General features: G+C 41.8%; 1 protein-coding gene across 1 annotated transcript in view; it reads left to right on the top strand.

The window, feature by feature from the left end:
* The window catches only part of PARK7 (parkinson protein 7), a 37,439-nt gene extending 18,374 nt beyond the window's left edge, over nucleotides 1-19,065 (top strand). Inside the window, exons 3-6 of the mRNA XM_006885782.1 lie at nucleotides 89-148; nucleotides 1,575-1,644; nucleotides 12,434-12,520; nucleotides 18,905-19,065. Of these exons, the coding sequence (XP_006885844.1) occupies nucleotides 89-148; nucleotides 1,575-1,644; nucleotides 12,434-12,520; nucleotides 18,905-19,065 (378 nt within the window). The remainder of the gene's footprint in view (nucleotides 1-88; nucleotides 149-1,574; nucleotides 1,645-12,433; nucleotides 12,521-18,904) is intronic.
* Nucleotides 19,066-20,892: the final 1,827 nt, after the last annotated feature.

Raw genomic sequence — 20,892 nt, 5'->3', positions numbered from 1 at the left:
CAACAACATTTACTTGTATCCCACAAGTGCTGTTGGCCTATTGAATGCACATTTAAAATGTTTCACTTTATTTTTTAAATCATCACAGGGCCCGTATGACGTGGTGGTTCTGCCAGGTGGTAATCTAGGTGCCCAGAATTTATCTGAGGTAAGAGCTTTAAAGAATGTGTCTCAGCATCTGCTTGTTTTCCATTGGTTTGTGTGTTGTTCTTATAGTTCAAAGGGGAGGCTGTGGATAAAACGGGATAAAGTGAGATGAACAACATGGTGGTACAGACTTAATTTTTTTTAAAAAATCTAATTAGATTTCTTTTAGAAGGAAGCAGAATTGATAGAGTTCATCAACAAAATCAGTGAATCAAAATAAAATTTACTTTCCCTAGAAATCTAATTTTGTGTTTTGTGAAAGTTTAAGAACAGACAGATGAAAGATACTCTGCTCAGTAATCAAAAGCAGGAAGAAGAGAGTGTCAGAGGTGCTTGAATTACAAATAGCCTCAGAAGAGACCAGCACCTCTTTATCTTCTATCTTAAGTTAGCAGGCTGCCTGCAGTGGGACTCCCCCAGTGGTGCAGATGATCTATGTACTCGGCTGCTAACCAGGAGTTTGGAGGTTAAGGCAGTCCAAAGGAAGGCCTGGCAGTCTTCTGAAAAAAATCAGTAATTAAAAACCCATGGAGTTGGGGAGCTCTGGTGGCCTAGTGGCAAGAAGCTGCACTGCAATCCCAGAGGCGCACAGTTCAAATCCACCAGATCCTCTGCCGGGGAAGGAGGGACAATCTCCTCCTGTACCGGTCAGATCTGATTTGACGGTGTACACACACACACACACACACAAAATAAAAACCTGTGGAGCATAGTCCCACTCTGACACATGTGTGGCTGCCATGACTTAGAATTGACTCGACAGCAGCGGGTCCTGTGGGGATAGGATAGGAAGGAGCAAGGAGCAGAGAAGACTCATGAATTAGATTCCATCAGGTATGTGAGGTCGTTTCCTGCTAGGCTTGGTTCCTGACCCCACCACCTGAAAACACCCAGACCACCACGTTTGTTCTGTTCTCGTTCTTTCTCCCCGGAGGACACAGTGGCAAGGATCAATTGTACCCAAAAGAAATTGCTTTTTTTCGTCTTTGAAAAAAGGTGTCTATATATGCAAGCATGCCTTGTTCTTAAATTCAGTGTCTTAAATCAGGTTGAGTAACGTGGAAGTATTATGAATTGTTGTCTGCCATCAAGTCGGAACTGACCCCTAGCTGACCCTCTGACAGATTTTCAGCGGCAGTTAGTTAATTGTATAGGAGGAGATTGCCCTTCCATCTCCCATGGATTCCCTGGTGGATTCAAACTGCATGGCTTCAGGATTGCAGCACAGCTGCTTACCACCAGGCCACCAGAGCTCCCTCATGAATTAGGTAATTTTAAAATTAATGATTCAGAAGTATCCTTGAAAAAAATGAGATGGGTGATCTTGTGGTTTAAGCTAAAGTCATTATCTGCCAAAGCTGTCTAGTGAAAGATGTGCTTGTGGCTTAATGACAGCCCCGGGGCATTTTTTGTATTTCTTTAAACAGTCTGCTGCTGTGAAAGAGATTCTGAAGGAACAGGAGAAGAGGAAAGGCCTCATTGCTGCCATCTGTGCAGGTAATGTCAGGACCATCCTGTGTTATATGGTGTGGTGTCCATTTGCTTCAAAATCGTGAGGAGGCGGCCTGCTTTGAGAGGTTTGCTTCTAAGGCGTTCTCCCCTTTATAAAGCGCATACGGCGTCTGTTTTTGGTATATTTAGCTCGAGTGGCATGAAGAAGGTGCTGTTTCAGAAACAAGCACAATTGTTCTGTGTGCTGCCTCTCCGTGCCTTTGGCCTGCATTCTGTGAAACTTAGCATTTTCCATGTTTGGTTGACCTCTGAGGAAAATAAGGCCCTCTGGAATTCAGTAAACAGCTTGTTACAGCACATCTCTGTGCCAGAAAGGATGTCTGCCAGCAGCAGTCAGCAAGAATCTATGAGACATAAACACAACAGCTCTGCCCTGGGCCTGCCCTGCAGATGCAGAAGCCTATTGGGGCCTTCCTCCTGCATTCCAGCTGGGCTCTGATCCTCCTTGCTGGGTGTCTGACTGAGGGCCCTCTTATCTGTCACCTCATTATCACATGTCATCCAGTCCACATTGCTGTCCATTTGGGGCTTCGTCAATGCCCTCACATTTTGTAGTTTGTTTTCTGATGTCATTTTGAAATCCATTCTTGTTGATTTTATATCAGATGATGTTTTGACATCTTGCATTTTCTCAATAGTGTAATTTGTGCCAGTGCCTTTGTTGCTACATGTCTTTATCAGACGTTTGTCAGGAGAGAAAATGAATGAAGGAATGGTTTGATAAAATGCAATGTTAATGTTTTGTTCAATTTAAAAGACTTTTTTTTTCTTTAAGAGACATTAGTCTTGGGATCCTTGGGATTATGCATTAGAGGACTGGTTCTCAGAGACCCTTTCCAAGGGTCAGTAAAGTAAAAACAGAGTATGTTGAGCTACTATATGACTTTTTATCCCTGTTCTCTCAGTATGTGGTGGTGATGCTGGTCATTTGGGCTTGGCATGTGTGTTTGTATGTTCTTGTGTTTAAAATTTTTTTCAATTTTAATTTCTAACATGGTAGTTTTTGATGGCTGCAACCCACATAAGACTTAAATGGGTCCTGATACCTAAATATATGAGAATAGCTGCAGTGAAGACCATCCTCACAGGCTCTCCCTTTGGGGTCTGGTTGACACTAGCCTCATGACAGGCCTGGAGCGTGGGTGTTGCCTTTGCTGCAGGACACTGAGGTCCACTCTGGGGATACAGTGATCGTTCCTATTAGTTCTCTAAAGATTTTATCCATTAGCCTCTCAGCTCAGCACCCAGCTTTATTCTTAGGTTCTTTGACTAAAAGAAGAAAGTTAGAGGTCTTAGTTTCTTCAAAATACTACAAGGCTTTGATAGATTTATTTAGTCAGAATTTAGGAGGCTTAAATTCTGAATTGAGGACCCTGGCTGTAGACTTTCTCTCTGCTCTGAACGTTGGTCCTTACCACTCTGCACCTTCTCTATTGGTGATCTTCCTGTGGAGTGTATTTTCCTCTTTGTTGTACTTGCCTCTCTGTGCCTAAACTGCCCCTATATCTCTCAGAAATAATTGTCCTGAGGAAGGATCCAGTGGGGACCTGAAAAAATGGAGTAAGATTGGGCATAGATCAATGGTAATTAATTTCATAAAGCACAATGTACAGGAATAATCGTATGACATATGGAAAATGGAAGAATGTGTATATATAAATGAAACACAGTGTACATTGGTAAAAACCAATATAAAGTTATAAAAAAGAAAAAATATTTAAAAATTGTCTTAATATGTAGCCTATATCGTTACAGCCTCATTAGCATAATAAGGAAAAAGAATTGGAAACTGTTTATTGAACTGAATCAGTAGATTTAGTTTAGTCTGTTATTTATTGGTATTTATTGCGTATGTGAGAAAGACAGAAATTGGAAGTGACGCTATCTTGGAAAGGAAGCAAAATGAGAGTTAGGCAAGGAGGGAGAAGAATCCAAAGTGAAGGAGTTGACAGTTGTCTGATGCACTGGGTGATTATTGTTGTTGAGTACTGTCGAGTCAAAAATGACCCATAGCCGACACTCCCGTGGATTTCAGAGCCAGTTATTCACATGGGAGGAGATTGCTGCTCCTACTGAGATAGACTGTCAGGGACCTTGCCAAAATGCTGAAGAGCAGTGTCAGTTTGAAGACTAAAGTGCAACTGCTTCAGGCCATGGTATTCTCAGTCATCTGCTACACAATCAGAAAGCTGGATAGTGACAGAAGAACAATTGATGCCTTTGAGTTGTGGTGCTAGAGGAGATGACTAAACAATCCGTGGACAGCCAAAAGAACAAACAGCTCTATCTTATAAAAAGTGCAGCTAGAATGCTTCTTGGAGGCAAAGATGGTGAAGCTTTGGACATGTAGCTAGACGAGGAGAAAGAAGCAGGGTCAGTGAAGAAGAGGAAGACTCCCAGTGAGATGGGTTGACATGGTGACTTAAGCAATGACTTGAGTGTATAGATATGAGGATGGTACAGGATAGGACAAGGTTCAGTTGGGCTGTTCATAGGATCCCTCCGAATTGTACTCGACTAAAGGGCACATTAACTGGGGTAGAAAAGGCTGAAGTGCTTTCCTTCTGTTTTCTAAGTGACCACACGGTGGTGCTGTTGACTGTGTCCTCTTGACTGCAGATAGGAATTCCTGGCAACTTTACCACCCAGAGAAAAGGAGAATAAGCTTTCTGCAAATTCTTATCTTTGCACTAAACAAAACTTGTTCTAGAGGGCAATCTCAGCAATATTTTTTTATCAGTCAGTTAGATGCCTTTGAGTAGACTTAACTCATTGTGATCCCAATTATCATACAAGACTGCTCTGTGGAGTTTCCTAGGCTGTTATGGAAGGCGCTCTGGTGTTGTAGGCTGTGGTATCACTAATAACCAAAAGGTTTTGCATCTTTGTGGTTTGAACCCACCAGGAGCTCTGAGGGAGATAGATGGACAGTCTGCCTGTTAAGACTTACAGCCTCAGAAACCCAGTGTTGTGTACCATCAAGTCAGAGCCAACTCATAGCTGACCTTCTCATGGGTTTTCAGAGACTGTAGATTGCATGGCATGGGGTGAGGGGGATTACGCAGCTTTGTTCTGTAAAGTAGCTGGTAGATTCAAACCACATTATCTCTGAGTTAATAGAATAGAGAGCTGCTTTGAGTTCATGGCTCAACTTGATGGTAATGAGTTTTGAATTTTTTTAACCTTAGAAGCAGGCTACCATATTTTTTTCCCATTAATTGGCTGTTGGGTTCAAAATAGTGGCCTTTTCTGGCAGCTGAGTGCTTTAAACATTGTACCACCTAGACTTCTCAAATAGTTGCTGTTATTGTTGCTGTCAAGTTGGATCTGACTCCTCCTAATGCTGTACACAACAGAATGAAACACTGTCAGGTCCTGCTTTAATCACAGTGCCACCAGGACTCCTTCACTGCCTGGAGATCAGAAGCCTGTACATTTATTATGTGTCCTCAACTAGTGAACATCACTTTAAAAATACAAGAGAACCCAGGTAATTACTTTTTATTTCTTAAAATCTTAACAAATTAAAGATGAAAAGGTGATTTATGAATTTACTTAAAAAATTCACAGAAATTTATCTGAGTTTTTATTTAAAAATAAAACCTTCTTGCCATCGAGTCAGTACTGATAATGATCTTTCCGTGGGTTTTTAGGGGCTGTAAATGGCACAAGAGGAGATTGCCTGTCTTTCTCCATTGGAGCTGCTGGTTTTTCTGTGGTTACAGTTAACTTGTGTGCAGTATAAAAGTAAAGGTGTAAAAGACCTAGCTGTAAGAAATTAAAACCATAGGGTGTTTAGGAAAACTCATAGAGGTATTGTTTTGGGGTTTAATTTTTCACAGTGGATTCTTGGCTATGACACCAAAAGCATGAGCAACAGAAGACAAGATAGAGAAATGGAATTTCATCAAAATGAAAAACATTTTTAAATCAAAGAACCCAGTCAACAAAATGAGACCTACTCACTATGAGAAGAATTATGGGAACCCTATATTGGATAATAATTTAATATTTCTCAGTCTCTTTTCTGTTTCTTTTTGTATTTGCTGTGAAGTTGGAACCTGCTCTGAGTTGACCCTCCAGCAGGTTTTCAGAGGCTGTAAATTGCTCGGAAGGAGATTGTCCATCTTTCTCCCACTGAATAGCTGACGAATTCAAACTCACTTGCCATTGGGTTAGCAGCACAAGTCCTTACCCACTAGGCCACTAGAAGTTCCTAAGAGTTTAATAGGAGGAATATACTAAAAATGTCTATAAATTCAACAATTAAAAGACAGATGACCCATTCACACACACAAAAAACCCCAGTGAACACAGAAAAAGATGCTCAGTGTCATTGGTCATTGTTTTTGGTGCCATCATGTCAGTTCCAACTCATAGTGACCATCTGTGCACAACAGATTCATTCATTCCTCTGGGAGTCTGGTATATTGATTATTTTTTGCCAGCACCATAATCCAAAGGCATCAGTTCTTGGTCCTAATGTTCACTGTCTGGCTTTCACAGACATAAGAGTTAGCTTGCCTTAGTTCTGAGGATGTTGTCTTTTCAGCACTTTAAGAGGTCTTTTGCAGGCGATTTACACAATGCAGTACAAGTTTGGACTCATTGATTGCTACTTCTCTGGATGTTGATTTTGAATCTGGGTAAAGTGAAATCCTTGACAGTGGCTGTCTCCATTTATCATGATGTTGCTTGCTGGTCTAATTGTGACAATTTTTCTTTTCTTTTGTTGAAGTGTAATACTGAAGGCTGTAGACTGTAGGCTATAGACATTCATCAGTGAGTGCTTCCAGTACCCTGCTTTCAGCCAGCAGGGTAGTGTCATTTGCATGTTACAGGATGTTGTTCAGTCTTCCTCCAATCTTGATGCTGCATTTTTCATGGAGTCCAGTTTCTCGGATTATTTTCTAGTGAGTAACTGTAGTGAAAGGATACAGCCCTGACACACACTTTTCCTAACTTTAAAGTACACAGTGTCTGTTAACTCTGTAAGACAAACTAACTCTTGATCTATATATCCAGGCTCCACATGAGCACGTTTAAGTATTTTGGAATTTTCTATTCTTTGTACTGTTATCCATCATCTGTTATGAACCACATCGCCTTTGCGTAGTCAATAAAGCACAGGTAAACTTCTTTCTGGTATTCTACTTTAAGATTCACTAAACATCAACTGTGATATGCCTCATATAACCTATTCTTAATTTGGTAGTTCCTAGTGGATGTACATCTGCAGCCGTTTTTAAAATTTTCTTCACCAAAATTTTACTTGGGTATGATGATAATTTGGAAGCAGGAGTGGCGTCCACTTGTCTCTGGAAATTCTATGAACTTTGATAAATGTTGATAGTTTCAGGGGGCTTCAAGCCTTTTGTTCATAGGATCGCTATGAGTTGTGCTCAACTTGAAGGCAATCAACAACATGATGATAATGATACTGTTCAGTAATTTCTACATTATATTTTAGTACCTTTCTTTGGAATGGATACAGACACAGGTCTCTTCCTATTGGTTGGTCATATAGCTGCCTTCCATAGTCCTTGGCATGGACAAGTGCATGCTGTCATCATTATGTCCATTTGCTGCAACATGTCTGTTAGTCGTCTGTCATTTTTTAAAAATTTTATTATTTTTTTTATTGGAGAGTCTTTTATTGCCAGTTTCTCCAGTATAGCTTGGACTTTTTCCTTCACTGCTAGTGATTCTTAATCATGTGTTCCCTCCTGAGATGAATATACATGCGCCACATAATTTTAGTACATTGTTTGTGTATTATTTTCATCTTTTGCCTCTTCCTGTGTCATTCATTATGCAAATTGAAGCTTGGATTTTTTGTTTTTCTTCAGTTCTTTCATTTTTGTTTTCTAAATAACTTTTAAGTTTTTGCACATTTCATTATAAAACTATGCTTTGTCTGGTTGAACCACCCTTTGACACCTTTAGTTCAGCTCTTTATCATTTCTTCTTTTTGTTTTAGCCCCTCTGTGTTCAAGAGCAAGTTCCATAGTTTCTTCAGATACACATTTTGGTTTTTCATTTCTTTCCTATCTTTTTAATGACTTTTTACTTTCTTTTTGTTTGATGCCCTTTGATGTCACAGATCATCTGGTCTTTGATCATTTCTATTCAGTATGTAAGAACTGTCCTTGAAAAGCTTTCTAAATTCAAGTAGAACATACACAAAGTCAAAACCTCTTATGAACTTACTTTATTTTCTCCAGCTTCAGTTTGTGCTTGCATGGGTGCACTTGATCATCTATTCCAGTCAGCCCCAGCCTTTTTCTAACTGATGCTATCAAGCTTCACCATCATCTCTTTCTTTAGATGTCATTGTTGTTGTTTGTTGTTAAGTGCCGTCGAGTCGCAGGCGACTCATAGCCACCCTATGACTCTGTGAAGGAGAGTCCTCGATGCTTGGGTGCTTTTCATCCTCTCTCCAGGTTCATAGGGTTTCTGGAGGCAAGCTATTATGGAAGTGGATGCCACTCCTCCTTCCAATTAGATGTCATTAGGGAAATAAAAATCAAAAGCACAAAGAGATACTGCTTCACATACTAGTGTATGTGAATGGATGACTGCGATCCAAAGTAAGAAACCAAAACAGATGTTGATGAGCGTATGGAAAAATCAGAACCATCATCTATTGCTGGTGAGATTGTAAAATGGAGAGCATGCAGAATGGTGGGCTGTTCCTCAGAAGGTTAAATGTCGAGTTACCCCTCTGGCCCAGCAATTCCATTCCTAGGAATATACCCAGAATTCAGTGGGCATACAAGCAGGTTCTTATACACTAGTGTTCACTGCAGCATTCTTTACAATAGCCAAACAATAGAAACAGCCTAAATGACTGTCTCCAAGTGAATGGACAAACATACCATATGTACATGTAATGGAGTATTACCTAATCAGACTTAAACAGAGAAAAACATTTATACGTGCTGTGGTGTGAATGCCATTCAGAACATTATGCTGAGTAAAATAAGTTAGACATAGAAGGGCAAATATTTTATGATTCCTCTTAATGTGAAATACCTAGAATAGGCAATTGTATAAAGACCAGAGTTAATTAATGATTACCATGTGCAGTCTTGGCTGCTGACCAGAAGGTCAGCTGCTCTGCTCCGAAGGAAAAAGACGTGATTTTGCTTCTTTATGATTTACAGCCTTGGGAAGCCTGTGGGGGCGGTGCTGCCCTGTCACTGCATTTGGATTGGGTTTACCAGAGGCAGGAGAGTTTGGGGTAGGTGGGAAAGTCCTTCCTTTGAGAGCACTGGGTATCTGTTGAAGAGAGTAGAAGATGTAGACACAGTGATCATGGTTACACACCATGATGATCAATGAATAAAGCCACTACAGTGTACACATCAAAAATGTTGAAATGTTTTGTTACATATATTTTTTTCCTTTCTGTCAGACACAACACAAGGTGGAGAGAGACTTGAGGGTTTTGATTTAAGAGATAGAAACAAGACTTTTGTGTAGAGCTGACACCTGATCCCTGTGGGATGCTTGTGTAATTAGGCATTATTTGTTTGATCTTCCTGTGAGGTCAGTGTGCATATCAGCTATGAGCTGAGCAGTCTGTAGGTATATTATATAACAATTTTTTTCCTAAGAGTTGCGTTGAGGAATGAAAGGTCCAGTCAACTAGTTGTTGAAGTTTGCTGAAGTGAAAAATGTACAGAATGAATCATAGGATCTCTACGCATTGAAAAGGTCGAGTTACTGGTTGAAAGCTTGTTTTTCTGGGGATGAGACGATGCCTTAGAAAATATTTTTTGATGACTTAGAGACAAAGGGGAGCTCTGGTAGCCTAGTGGGCAAGGAGTTGTGTTGCTAACCCAAAGGCAGTTTGAATCCAACAATTGCTTCACTGGAGAAAGATGGGCATTCTCCTGTGCAGTTTACAGCCTCAGAAAACCCACATCAATGTCAGCTATGAGTCAGTTCTGATTGAACAGCAATGAGAGGGAGTTAGACGCAGAAGCTCACATGACTATTTTAAAGAAATACAGGCTCAGGGCATAGTTGACAGTTCACATGCTCAGCACAGCTGAATCACAACAGTTGGTGGGTATTCTATCCATGCCCATGCCCCCTGAAACCATCCCCTCCACAGCAGCCCCACCCTCCTGCTGTTGTCTGCAGGCCAAGGAGGACCTTGCAGAAACAAGAAATGTACTGCTGGTCTTAGAAGACTTGGAATCTGCTCTGAAGGGGTTTTCCATGGAGGAGGAAGGGGCTGACTTATGCAACCCCAGGCTCTAAATAGCCTTAGTACTTTATTCCTTGTCCAACTTTCAGATGCATAGCAAGTAATTGAAAAGACTATGTCTTGGATTGTTGTTGTTGTTAAGTGCTGTTGAGTCACAGGCGACTCATAACCACCCTGTGGGGAGTCCTCGACACTTGGGTGCCTTTCATCCTCTCTCCAGGTTCATAGGGTTTCCAGAGGCAAGCTGTTATGTCTTGGATTAGGTGCACCTTAATCTTTAAACTGACATCTTTGCTCTTTAGCACTTTGGAGAGCATATTTTCTCCATGCGACACATCTTGATTTCCTGAGTGCTGGTACCAAAGTTGTTGATTATGGATCCAAGTAAGATGAAATTATTGACAACTTAAGTCTTTTCTAAGTCTGTCATGATGTTATCTATTGGTCCCACTTGTGAGGATTTTTATTTTCTTGATGTTGAAATGTAATCTCTTTTGAGAGTTGTAGTCTTTGATCTCTGACAGTAAGCATTTTAAATCCTCCTCATTTGCCTCAAACAAGGTTGTGTGATCTGCATAATGCAGTTTTTGGGTTTTTGGGGTTTTTTTGTATACCAGATCTAAGACATGTGTTTTCTTTTTTAAAATTTTACACTGGTTTACCTACAAAGTTTGTATACATTGCCCCTCACACCAGATCCTCCCCACCTTCCTTCACCACCCCCTCCATCCATCAAACTGTGTGATCCCATGATTACTCCTCCACCCATCCCCACTACTCTTCTCCCCTCCCCCCCTCAGATCCTCATACACATTTTACTAGTTATCTGTATCTACAGTAAGGGTTTTATATGGTGTTTGTCCTTATGGGACTGATTAGTTCACTTAGCAAATACTCTCCAGTTCCTCCCAAATTAGGTAGTAATTTATAATATCTTGTTCTTGCGTCCTGCATAGTATTCTATCCATTAGATTGTGGTTGGACGTTTGGGCTGTTTCCATGGTTTTGTGATGTGGAATAACACTGCTATGAACATTGGTATACAAATCTCTGTGCCTCAGTTCGCGGAATAGCTGGGTCATATGGAAGTTCTATGTTCAACTTTTTGAGGAAACACCAAACCTTCCAGAGTGGTTGAACCACTTTACAATCCCACCAACAATGTATAAGAGTTCCTGTCTTGCCACATCCACTCCAACATTTATTACTTGTTGTCCTGTTAAACTTTGCCACTGCTACTGAAGTGAAATGTGTTACCTCATTGTGGTTTTGATATGCATCTCTCTTATTGCCAGTGATTTTGAACATTTCTTCATGTGTCTGTTTGCCATCTGAATATTTTCTTCTGTGAAAAGTCTTTCCATGTCTTTTGCCCATTTTGTAATTATCAGCCTTTTTCTTGTGGAAAATCCCTGTAGGATTCTGTCATAATGCAGTTGTTGATGAATCTTCCTCCAATCCTGATGCCACATTCTTTATAGAGACCAGCTTCTTGAATGATTTGCTCAGCATACAAATTGAATAGGTATGGAGAAATACACGGCCCAGATGTACGCTTTTCTTGATTTTGAACCATTCATTGTTCCCTTGCTCTGTTCAAACAGCACTTTCTTGGTTCTAGGTGTAGGTTTCACATAAACACATTAAGTATTCTGAAATTCCCATTCTTCTCAAAATTAGCTACACCTGTGCCCAGAAAATTACTTACTCTAAGCATGTTGTTGTTGTTGTTATGTGCCGTCGAGTCGCTTGCGACTCATAGCAACCCTATGTACAACAGCTTTAAACCCTGCTCTATCCTGTGCCAATCGCAATGCCTCTGACACACCCATGCCGATTACCCCAGTCACTGAATCAGTCCACCTCATAGAGGGTCTTCCCCTCCTGCGCTGTCCCTCTACCCTACCAAGCATGATGTCCCTCTCCAAGGACCTGTCTCTCCTTACAACATGTCCAGAGTATGTCAGACGGAGCCCCAGAATCCTTGCCTCCAAGGAGTAGCCTGGTTTAACCCTCTCCAGGGTGGATCTGTTTGTTTTCTTGGCAGTCCATGGTACACTCAGTACTCTTCTCCAGCACCACAGCTCACAGGCGTCAATTCTCCTTCTATCCTCCCTTGTCATTGTCCAACTCTCTGATGCATAACAAGTAATTGCAAAGACCATGGCCTGTATCAGGCGCACCTTAGTCTCCAGAGAGACACCGTTGCTCTTGAGTACTTTAGAGAGGTCCCTAATAGCAGACTTTCCCATCGCAGTACATTTTTTTATTTCCTGGCTGCTGTTGACCATGGAGCTGAGCAAACTGAAGCTGTGAACAATCTCAATCTCTTCGCCATCCATCCTGATGCTACTACTGATTGGTCCAGTGGTGAGAATCTGTGTCTTCTTGACATTGAGCCTCAGTCCATACTGAAGGCTTATATACTAAGACGTGCTAATTTCACAGTTGATGACAATATTGTAGGTTAAGAACCTTCTAATTTTAAAGAAAACTATCAGAATGCAATTTATAAATCATGGATTTCTCTGATCTGTCTGTTCATCTTATTTTCAGGTCCTACAGCTTTGTTGGCTCATGAAATAGGTTTTGGAAGCAAAGTTACAACACATCCACTTGCTAAAGACAAAATGATGAATGGAAGTAAGTATATTCTTATGTTTTAATACACAAAAGTCCTCAGAGACCTGGAATTTAGCCTTGTTTCCTAAATCGTGTAACTTAATTTAAGGATCCGTGATGGCACAGTGGTTAAAATGCTCAGCTGCTAACCAAAAGGTTGGCCATTTGAACTCATCAGTTGCTCCGTGATAGAAAGGACGGTCTACTTCCATACAGATTCCATACAGCCTTGGAAACTGGGGGGCAATTCTACTTTATCCTGTAGACTTGCTGTGAGTCAGAATCTACCCATTAGCAAGGAATTTGTCTTATAACCTAACATGTGGACCGTCTTCCTCTGTCGGTGGGGCAGGGTGGGTTCCTCACTTTCTCTGAAAAGATGCTTATCCAGATATGTGCCTGATTGAAGGATGCAGCTTCAGCCAGGAGCCAGCTGGATTCCTAATTGTCACAGATAGAAAGTGATTATGAAATTCCACTTAACTAGTCTTTTTACTGAATACTTTGCCAACAGCCTGGGGTAAATTTTAAACCTCGACAGCAATTTCAGAAAGTGCCCTTTCCCCATAGTCCAAAGGAAAGCAAATGTTGTTTGCTTCGTTAGTAGGTCCACCTGCATGACTGGTCAGTTTCCTTTGTGACATTGTTTCTTTCATAATTGTCAACCATCCATTTAATTTTTTTAAAATGGATTTTCATTTTATTAGATTATTTTCTGTATATGGTTTAGAAAGAAAAAATACTGGAAGAGGAAAAAAGGAAACACCAAACCTTCCTTTTCTCTGTCTCCCCCAAACCCTTTCTACTTCTCCAAGTAACTTCTTTTAAATTCGATCTGCCTGTGTATACTATCTTTTTTAGTTTATTTACTCAAGTGAGGTCATACTAAATGTTCTGTACTGCAGCTTGCTTATTTTCACTTCCCAGTGTACCTGGTGATGTCTTTTCACAGCACATGCGGATTTGTTGCATCCTCTAAACGCTGTGTGTGTTTGAATGTGTCATTACATATTTAATTAGTCCCCTGGGGATGGACTCATAGGTTGTGTTTGGCATTTCACGCTTATCGCTGTGCTATACTGAATGTCCTTGAAGGTCTTTGTGAGCGTATCTGAAGCTCCAATTTAAAGATGACTTAAAATGATAATGTATTTCATTGTATGCTCCTAAACTTTATCTAAAGTAGTAGTTTTGGGGGGAAGGAGTTTGGTACTTGTTGTTAGGTGCAATTTATAGCAGCCCTATATATAACAGATCTGAACCGTGTCATAACCAGTGCCATCCTCGTCATCTCTGACACATTTGAGATCGTTGCTGCAGTCACTGTATATCAATCCATCTCGTTCAGAGTCTTCCTCTATTAAACTGAACCCTCCACCTTTCCAAACATAATGTCAAGGAATATCCTTTCCTAGCAACATGCACAAGTATATGAGATGAAGCTTCGTCATTCTTTTCTCCGAGGACTCCTCTGGCTGCGCTTTTTCCAAGACATGCCTGCTTGTTCTTTTAGCAGGCCGTGAGATGTTCAGTCCTCCTCTCCCACCACTCCAAGGTATCAATTCTTCTGTCATCCTTATTCATTTTCTAGAAAATGTTAATATCTGCTTGAGAATTTCTTTTTAAAATAAAAAGGTGGTTATTTGATTTACTTTGTCCAGAGGGAGAGCTTTTGGAGAGTCCCAAAGAAACCAAACAGAAACTGACTCCTATTGTAGTTATGGTATGTGTAGAAGGAAGACTCACAGAGAGCCATGTTCTTGCATTATCTACAGGAGACTCCGGTGTCTGTTTTCTTTGATCCGAAAGAGAAACAAGGCAGAGTATGATGGTGGTCAGTACAGGCATGTCTCTGGCACTCTTTTCCCTCTTGTCCCTGAGGCTGTTGTCCAGGATGCAGATGGATAGTCGCCATCTAGCCTCCATGTAGTAACTCAACATCTAGGGTGGCCTGCCTGGCTCTGGCCTCTTCGTCTTCTCCCTCACTGCTTTCAATATGGAGAATCTTGTCTTTGGCAAAGGATTCCAGGTAGAGATCTTCCCTGAAGTTCTCCTCTGCCTCTTGTTGGCTCTTTTTGCGTCCAGCCTCGTCCACTGAGTCTGTGTCACCACCTGCTTCATCATCTCCTTAGTTGGTCTGTCTGTATTACATCAACAAGATTTCTTCAACTCTACCAAGCAACAGCTCCTCACACAAGTCAAGGTCACAGGCAAGGGCAAGAAGAGAATCTAATATTGACTGTTCAATAAAGTTGATTCTTTTTTTTAAAAAAAAAAAAGAGAAACAGATTGTTAACTCTCAGGAGCCCGAGCTTTGAAAGCATGCACACATTTGTAATATCGGTGCAGCTTCTTAGTCTCCTGTACCTAGCAAGACAGGTGTTGCCATTTTCACCTCACAGGGGAGGTGGCCAAGGCTCAGGGCTAAGCGATTTGCTCAAAGTAAGGCCGGTCTCAAACAAGCTCAGCCTCAGTCTTGGGTTCTGTATTGCCACAGATTTCCACCTCTTCATGCTGAGAGACCTGGACTATAATTGTTTCCCAGGTGAGACTCTTCTGCTAGTTCTTACCAAGAACTTAATAGGTCAGTATGTATTTTTCTTCTTATATGAAGATCTGTCTAGTCGTTAGACCGTCTTTTAGTTTCTTAGTTTTTCAAATAATTGATGACTTGACTTAGCGTGCACTTAGTCACAGCAACAGAAAGGCTGTCATCACTGAGCCACTGTCTATTGTAGTAGCCACACTACTCCATGGAAGCCAAATATACGTAGTTTAGGTAGGCATTGTTAGGTGCCGTTGAATTGAGTACAACTCATAGCAACCCTGTGTACAACAGACCTGGACCCTGCCCTATCCTGAGCATCTTCTTCATTCCTGACACACTTGAGGCCATTGCTGAAATCACTGTGCCAGCCCATCTCCTTTGCTGACACGCCATCTTTGCCTCCAGGGAGCACTCTGGCTGCACTTTTCTCTACCATTTATCTATTTGTTCTCTGCAGTCTATAGGCTATTTAGTGCTGTTCTCCAGCACTGCAACTCAAAGACATCAATTCTTTTTCTGTCATCCTTATTCATTGTAGGTTAGCTATCCAGCAATAGTAGCTCAAATAATAGCTCAGAAGTAGCTGCAAATAAAATATAAACAAATAAGCATGCCTGTGTACCAGAAGAACTGTGCAAAAGCAGACTGTAGGCTAAATTTGGCCCTTAGCTGATGTTTGCTCACCCCTTTTTTGGTCTATAACCTTCTCATTCCTAGTTGCTTTTTCTCTTAGATTTCCTTGCTTTTGGGATTTTGCTTGATGTTAAAAGGAAGTGAGTATCTCATGCAACTTTGAGGTTAAGATACACAATAGATACACTAACCCTAAGTTCGCAAATACTAATCAGCTGATCCTGCACGTGAACTCTCATGTTGGTTTACCAAGTGTAGGGTACTCTGTTTTTCTTTGTCACTTCCACTAGATGGAGATAGTTGATAGGTGGGAGGTTTTCTGCTTGAAGTTTTTTTGGGGGGGCGGGGAACCAAACATGAACCCTTAAACATCTTCACCAGGTTAAGCTTCATTCATAATAAATAGTATTTTAACCACCAGAGTACCTTAGAAGTGAACCATTTATCGTGTGGCTCATGCTGCCCCAGTCCAGGCTGTTCATCTCATGCAGGAAGACCAGCCCAGCAGGTTTCTTGGTTTTGCATTTAAAATTACTTTGCCCTGCTTTAACCATCAGTAAATGAGGTTAGATTGTGAACACCACTTCCCTGAAAATGAGGGATCCTCCTCTTCTCTATAGTAACATCCATATGAAATTTTTAATGTCCTTTCTTCACTTATTTCGGTGAATGACTTGATCATTAATGTAGATAAGATGTATTATCTCATATTTGTTGTATTATTTCACTGTTATGTACCATCAAGTCAGAACTCTTAACTGACTCTCCCAGTGGATTTTCAGAGGCAGTTAATCCCATGAGAGGAAATTGCTGGTCTTTCTTGTGCTGATTCAAACTGTGTGCCTTTGAGCTGGCAGCACAACTCCTTACCACTAAGCCATCAGAAGGGCCTGTGTTTTTTTTATTTTAGGTCTCTTTAATCAACCTAGAAAAGACTTTGTACATGTATCCTTGCTCAGGTATAGGCTGAGCATTTTCTACTGCTTCTGAACTCTGGAAAAAGAAGAGGGAACAAGATTAAAAAGCAAAACCAAACGGTGGCCCATGGATGCTCTTAGTTTGATGGGAAAGACTGAAGCCTGTTGGGGGTGCCGTGGATTTAGGGGGTGGAGGAGTGATGATCATCCAGAGGGATGGGGTGTGCATTTGCATGGTGAGCTCTGCTCTTGTTAACTGGGGGGGGGGGTGCAGGGTGTGACAAGATGTTATTGAGGCCCTGTTGTCACTCAGTCCTTCCTGTCAGTCTGTTTGTCTCTTGGGGTCCCCACGAATATGGGTGGCACCGTTGTACACCCAGCTGTCCAAGACAGACATCTGGGACTTACTCTTCACTGGATACTGTACCATATTTATCTTTAAAAAATTTATCTTAACTTTTCGTTTCCTTTCCATTACCAACAACACTCTAGACAAGGCCCCCTTTTTCTTTCCATACTTCTATGGCTCCCTTTGCTGTGCAAGAGACCAGATCCCACAGTTTTGAACACTATGAAATGGAGTGCAAACTCTTCTTTAGGTTTTGGAAAAGGTTAGTGGAGGTTTTAGGCATTGGAAAATGTTGGTGAGAGATTTTCCTTGAAGAGAGAACCAGATCTTCTTCAATTTGGAAGAATAATGTTGGTTATCACCAATAATGTTGGTGATGTTGAGAGTGGCCTGGAAACCCGGAATGGAGACCTTCATGATAGAGAACTTGCAAGTGAAGCAGCAGACGTGGTCAGGGAGCCACACTTTCTCTAGTTTACCCACCCAGAACTTCAGGAGATCACCCTGGTGTGGTCAATATTCTGGAAGTCTTGCTTCCAGATTCATAATGCCAGGCTCTTTGCTGTTGAGTAGGAAGCAGCTGAGGGCTGGCCCTCCAGCAGGGTTTCAGAGGCTGTAAATCATGCGAGGAGAGTGGCCATCTTTCTCCCTTGGAATCCCTGATTCAAAACACCAGTGAAGGCCCACCTTTGGGTTATCAGTGCAGTTCTCTATGGATTATGCCAGCAGAGCTTCCAGTAGGAAGCAAAGACACACAAATTGTTGAGAGATTGTATTGATGATGCAAGAGGGAAATGGATAGAGGCTGTGATGGAGCATAATTGAAGGGTGAGGATTAAGAAGCATTTACATGGGGAGAGAGAGGTCAGTCAGAGATACCATCTCTGAGGGGTTGATGTTATTGCTGAAATGGAAAGGCAGCTGAGGAGCCAGAAAGCTTTCTTGGTGGAGGGGGCAGCTAGTGCATCACTTCCTCAGGTTGGTGTGTTACGAGCTTGGAGAGCCAGGGTAGGGGTAGGTCCTGGGATGTGGTCCTCATTACACAGTGTTTGATGCCTGCCTGGTGATGGATAGTTGGGGGCAGGGGGCGGGTTACTGAATGGGAATGTGGAAGTGGAAATCCATTTCCTATTCTTAGATTTCCCCTGGTGGCTCAACAGTTAAGTACTCAGTCGTTAACCAAAAGGTTGGTGTTTCAAAGCAGGAGGAAGGGAGCTCTGGTGGCCAAGTTGTGAGGAGTTGCACTACCAGCCCAGAGTAGGAGGGAGACCTGGTGTTCTGCTCTCATGACTCTTACAGTTTGGAACACCCTATGGGGCCCATTTGCTCTGTCACATGAGGCTACTGTGATTCTAAATCAACTCGACAGTACTTAGCAGCACCAATATTACTTGTCAGATTATTATTGGGGGATACAGTCCATGGGGGGGTGCAAAAAGAGAATCTCACATATTCTCCCATTCTCCCCTCACCTCCAACATTGTGCTGGATTTTTTTTTTTTATTTCTGAGACAGGGAACAGTTTCTGTGTGTGCTTGCCATGCCATTAATACAGGCAGATTCCCCCATCAGCATCCAGGATTTACAGATCTGACCTGGAAACATGCTATATCAAAGAAGGGAGTGTTTAGCATGCACTCTGACCCTACCTCCCACCCCAGCACTGACTGACTTAAGATCTTCTGTCCCTGCCTTTGACTTAATGTATTCATTTGTTTCCTTTCAACTGTTGTTAGTTTCTGTCATCCTTCACTATACAGTTTCTTTACATCTTCATACAGGCCTTTGAAGGGCTTGAAGTGCCTAATAAATGTTTATGAATGGCAAGCTCAAGTGTTTGTTTGCTTTTCATTTACCTATGTGAAACCAATATGAGGCTGTAACAGTGAATTGAACTGGTGAGTGATACTGTTGTCGTGCATAAGCCTTTAGTAACCTGTTTTATTTTCACTTTAAAGATCATTACAGCTACTCAGAGAACCGTGTGGAAAAGGATGGCCTTATCCTTACAAGCCGAGGTCCTGGAACCAGCTTCGAGTTTGCTCTCGCTATTGTTGAGGCCCTGAATGGCAAGGAGGTGGCTGATCAGGTGAAAGCCCCACTGGTGCTTAAAGATTAGAGCAACGTGTGTCTGAGTTAGAGAAATGGGCTGGATGCACTGTAGTCCCATCGTGTTAACTTTAGACAAAAATGGCTGCTTACTGTGCAGGGCGGGCAGCGCTGCTGTCTATTCCCTGCTCTCCTGAAGGAGCAACTGCCCAGGAATCATTTCCCAACCTCCAACTCTGTGTCCAAGCATTTCGGTACCTTGTCCACAGAATAAATGGGACATTGAGCCAAACTGCTGATTGTTGCTTCTTTTGTCTCCTGTGTCTTTTTTGAAATCAAATTCATCAGCCCCATATACAGCTCGTAACCGAGAGAACAGTGCTACTGAAATGAAAGAAAAGTGACTGCCTCCTGCTTGGCAAGGAAGAAAAAAAAGCATAAAAGCAAAGATGTAGGAGATTGATGATTTTTCTCCCTTTAACTGTTTTTCAGGTGCTATTAAAAAGAGTATCAGTGAAAGTGGCTGTACTGGTGAATTTTTATAAACTAGTTCCTATTTTTCCAAGGTGGAAAGAGCCCACAGAGAGAACTGAAAGCTTTCCCAGTTTGGCTATGTTTTTTCCCCCTGCAAGTGACAGTACTAGCTTTCTTGTAAACCTTGACACCCACTGTAGTATGCTTAGTATGTGACCATTCTAGCCAGTCAGAGCCTTACATATTCCTGACACATGACCCAAATGGGACCAGCCAGCTAGTGGGCATGTGACTAGGCCTAGCCAATCAGAGCCTTATTCACTCCTGACCACATAACCCAGGTGAGACCAGTCAGCCAGTGAAACTCGGTTCTGGGGCCTCAGAGTATCTGGTGTCCTCTCTGCTGCAGTAGCCAAGAGGGTATGTTGTAAAGCTTATAGCTGCTGGCAACCACCTTGTCATTGTGAGGGACAAACTGCTAGAAATGGCTGTCCAGCACAGGGATAGAGAAGGTGTGCTGTGACGTTGCTTCACCCCGAGATCTTAGATCACTTGAGCAAGAACAATAGGAGACAACCAGTTCTCTGAGGTTTTTGTTTGGGTTTTGTCACTTTAAGAGACAGTATTTATGTAGTGGTCATGTCTAATCCAACTGACTGGAAGAGATCTTCCCTTTCCAAAAAAAAGGTGACCCAACAGAGTATGGAAATAATCGAACAGTATCACTGATAGCACATGTAAGCAAGATCCTGCTGAAGGTTATCCGGAAACAACTGGAACACTGCATCAGCACAGAGCTGCTGGGCGTGCAGGCTAGATTTAGAAGAGACCATGGCACTAGGGACATCATAACCAACGTAGGATGGATGTTGGCTGAAAGCAGAGAGTACCAGAGGAATGTCTATCTGTGTTTCATTGACTATTCAAAGGCATTTGACTGTGGATCATGAAGAATGGGGAATCCCAAAACACTTAATTGTGCTCATGAAAAACTTATACTTGGACCAGGAAGCAGTAGTTAGAACAGAGCAGGGAAATGGCATGATTCAGAATCAGGAAAGGTGTGCATCAAGAATGCATCTTATCTCCATACCTTTTCAATCTATATGCAGAACAGATCATCCCAGAGGCTGGGCTTATAAGGAGAAATGTGGCATCAGGATTGGAGGAGGACTCATCAGAAGCTGGTGTTATGCAGATGACACAACCTTGCTTGCTGAAACTGAAGAGGACAAGAGGCATTTGCTGCAGAAGGTCAAGGACTGGATTGAAGCTCAACATCAAAAAAAGATTCTCACCACTCGGCTGATCAGTAGCTTCATGATGGACAGAGAAGAAATTAAAGTTGTTGATAACTGCACCTTGCTTGGTTCCACAATCAGCAGTCAGGAAATCAAAAGACAGATTGCACTGGGAACATGCT

The sequence above is a fragment of the Elephantulus edwardii genome, unplaced genomic scaffold (assembly GCF_000299155.1).
Source record: "Elephantulus edwardii isolate Elephantulus edwardi_28Jun2011 unplaced genomic scaffold, EleEdw1.0 scaffold00045, whole genome shotgun sequence".
Classification (NCBI taxonomy): Eukaryota; Metazoa; Chordata; class Mammalia; order Macroscelidea; family Macroscelididae; genus Elephantulus; species Elephantulus edwardii.
The sequence above is the reverse complement of the archived record's forward strand: the minus strand, read 5'-3'. Positions and strand labels throughout refer to the sequence as shown.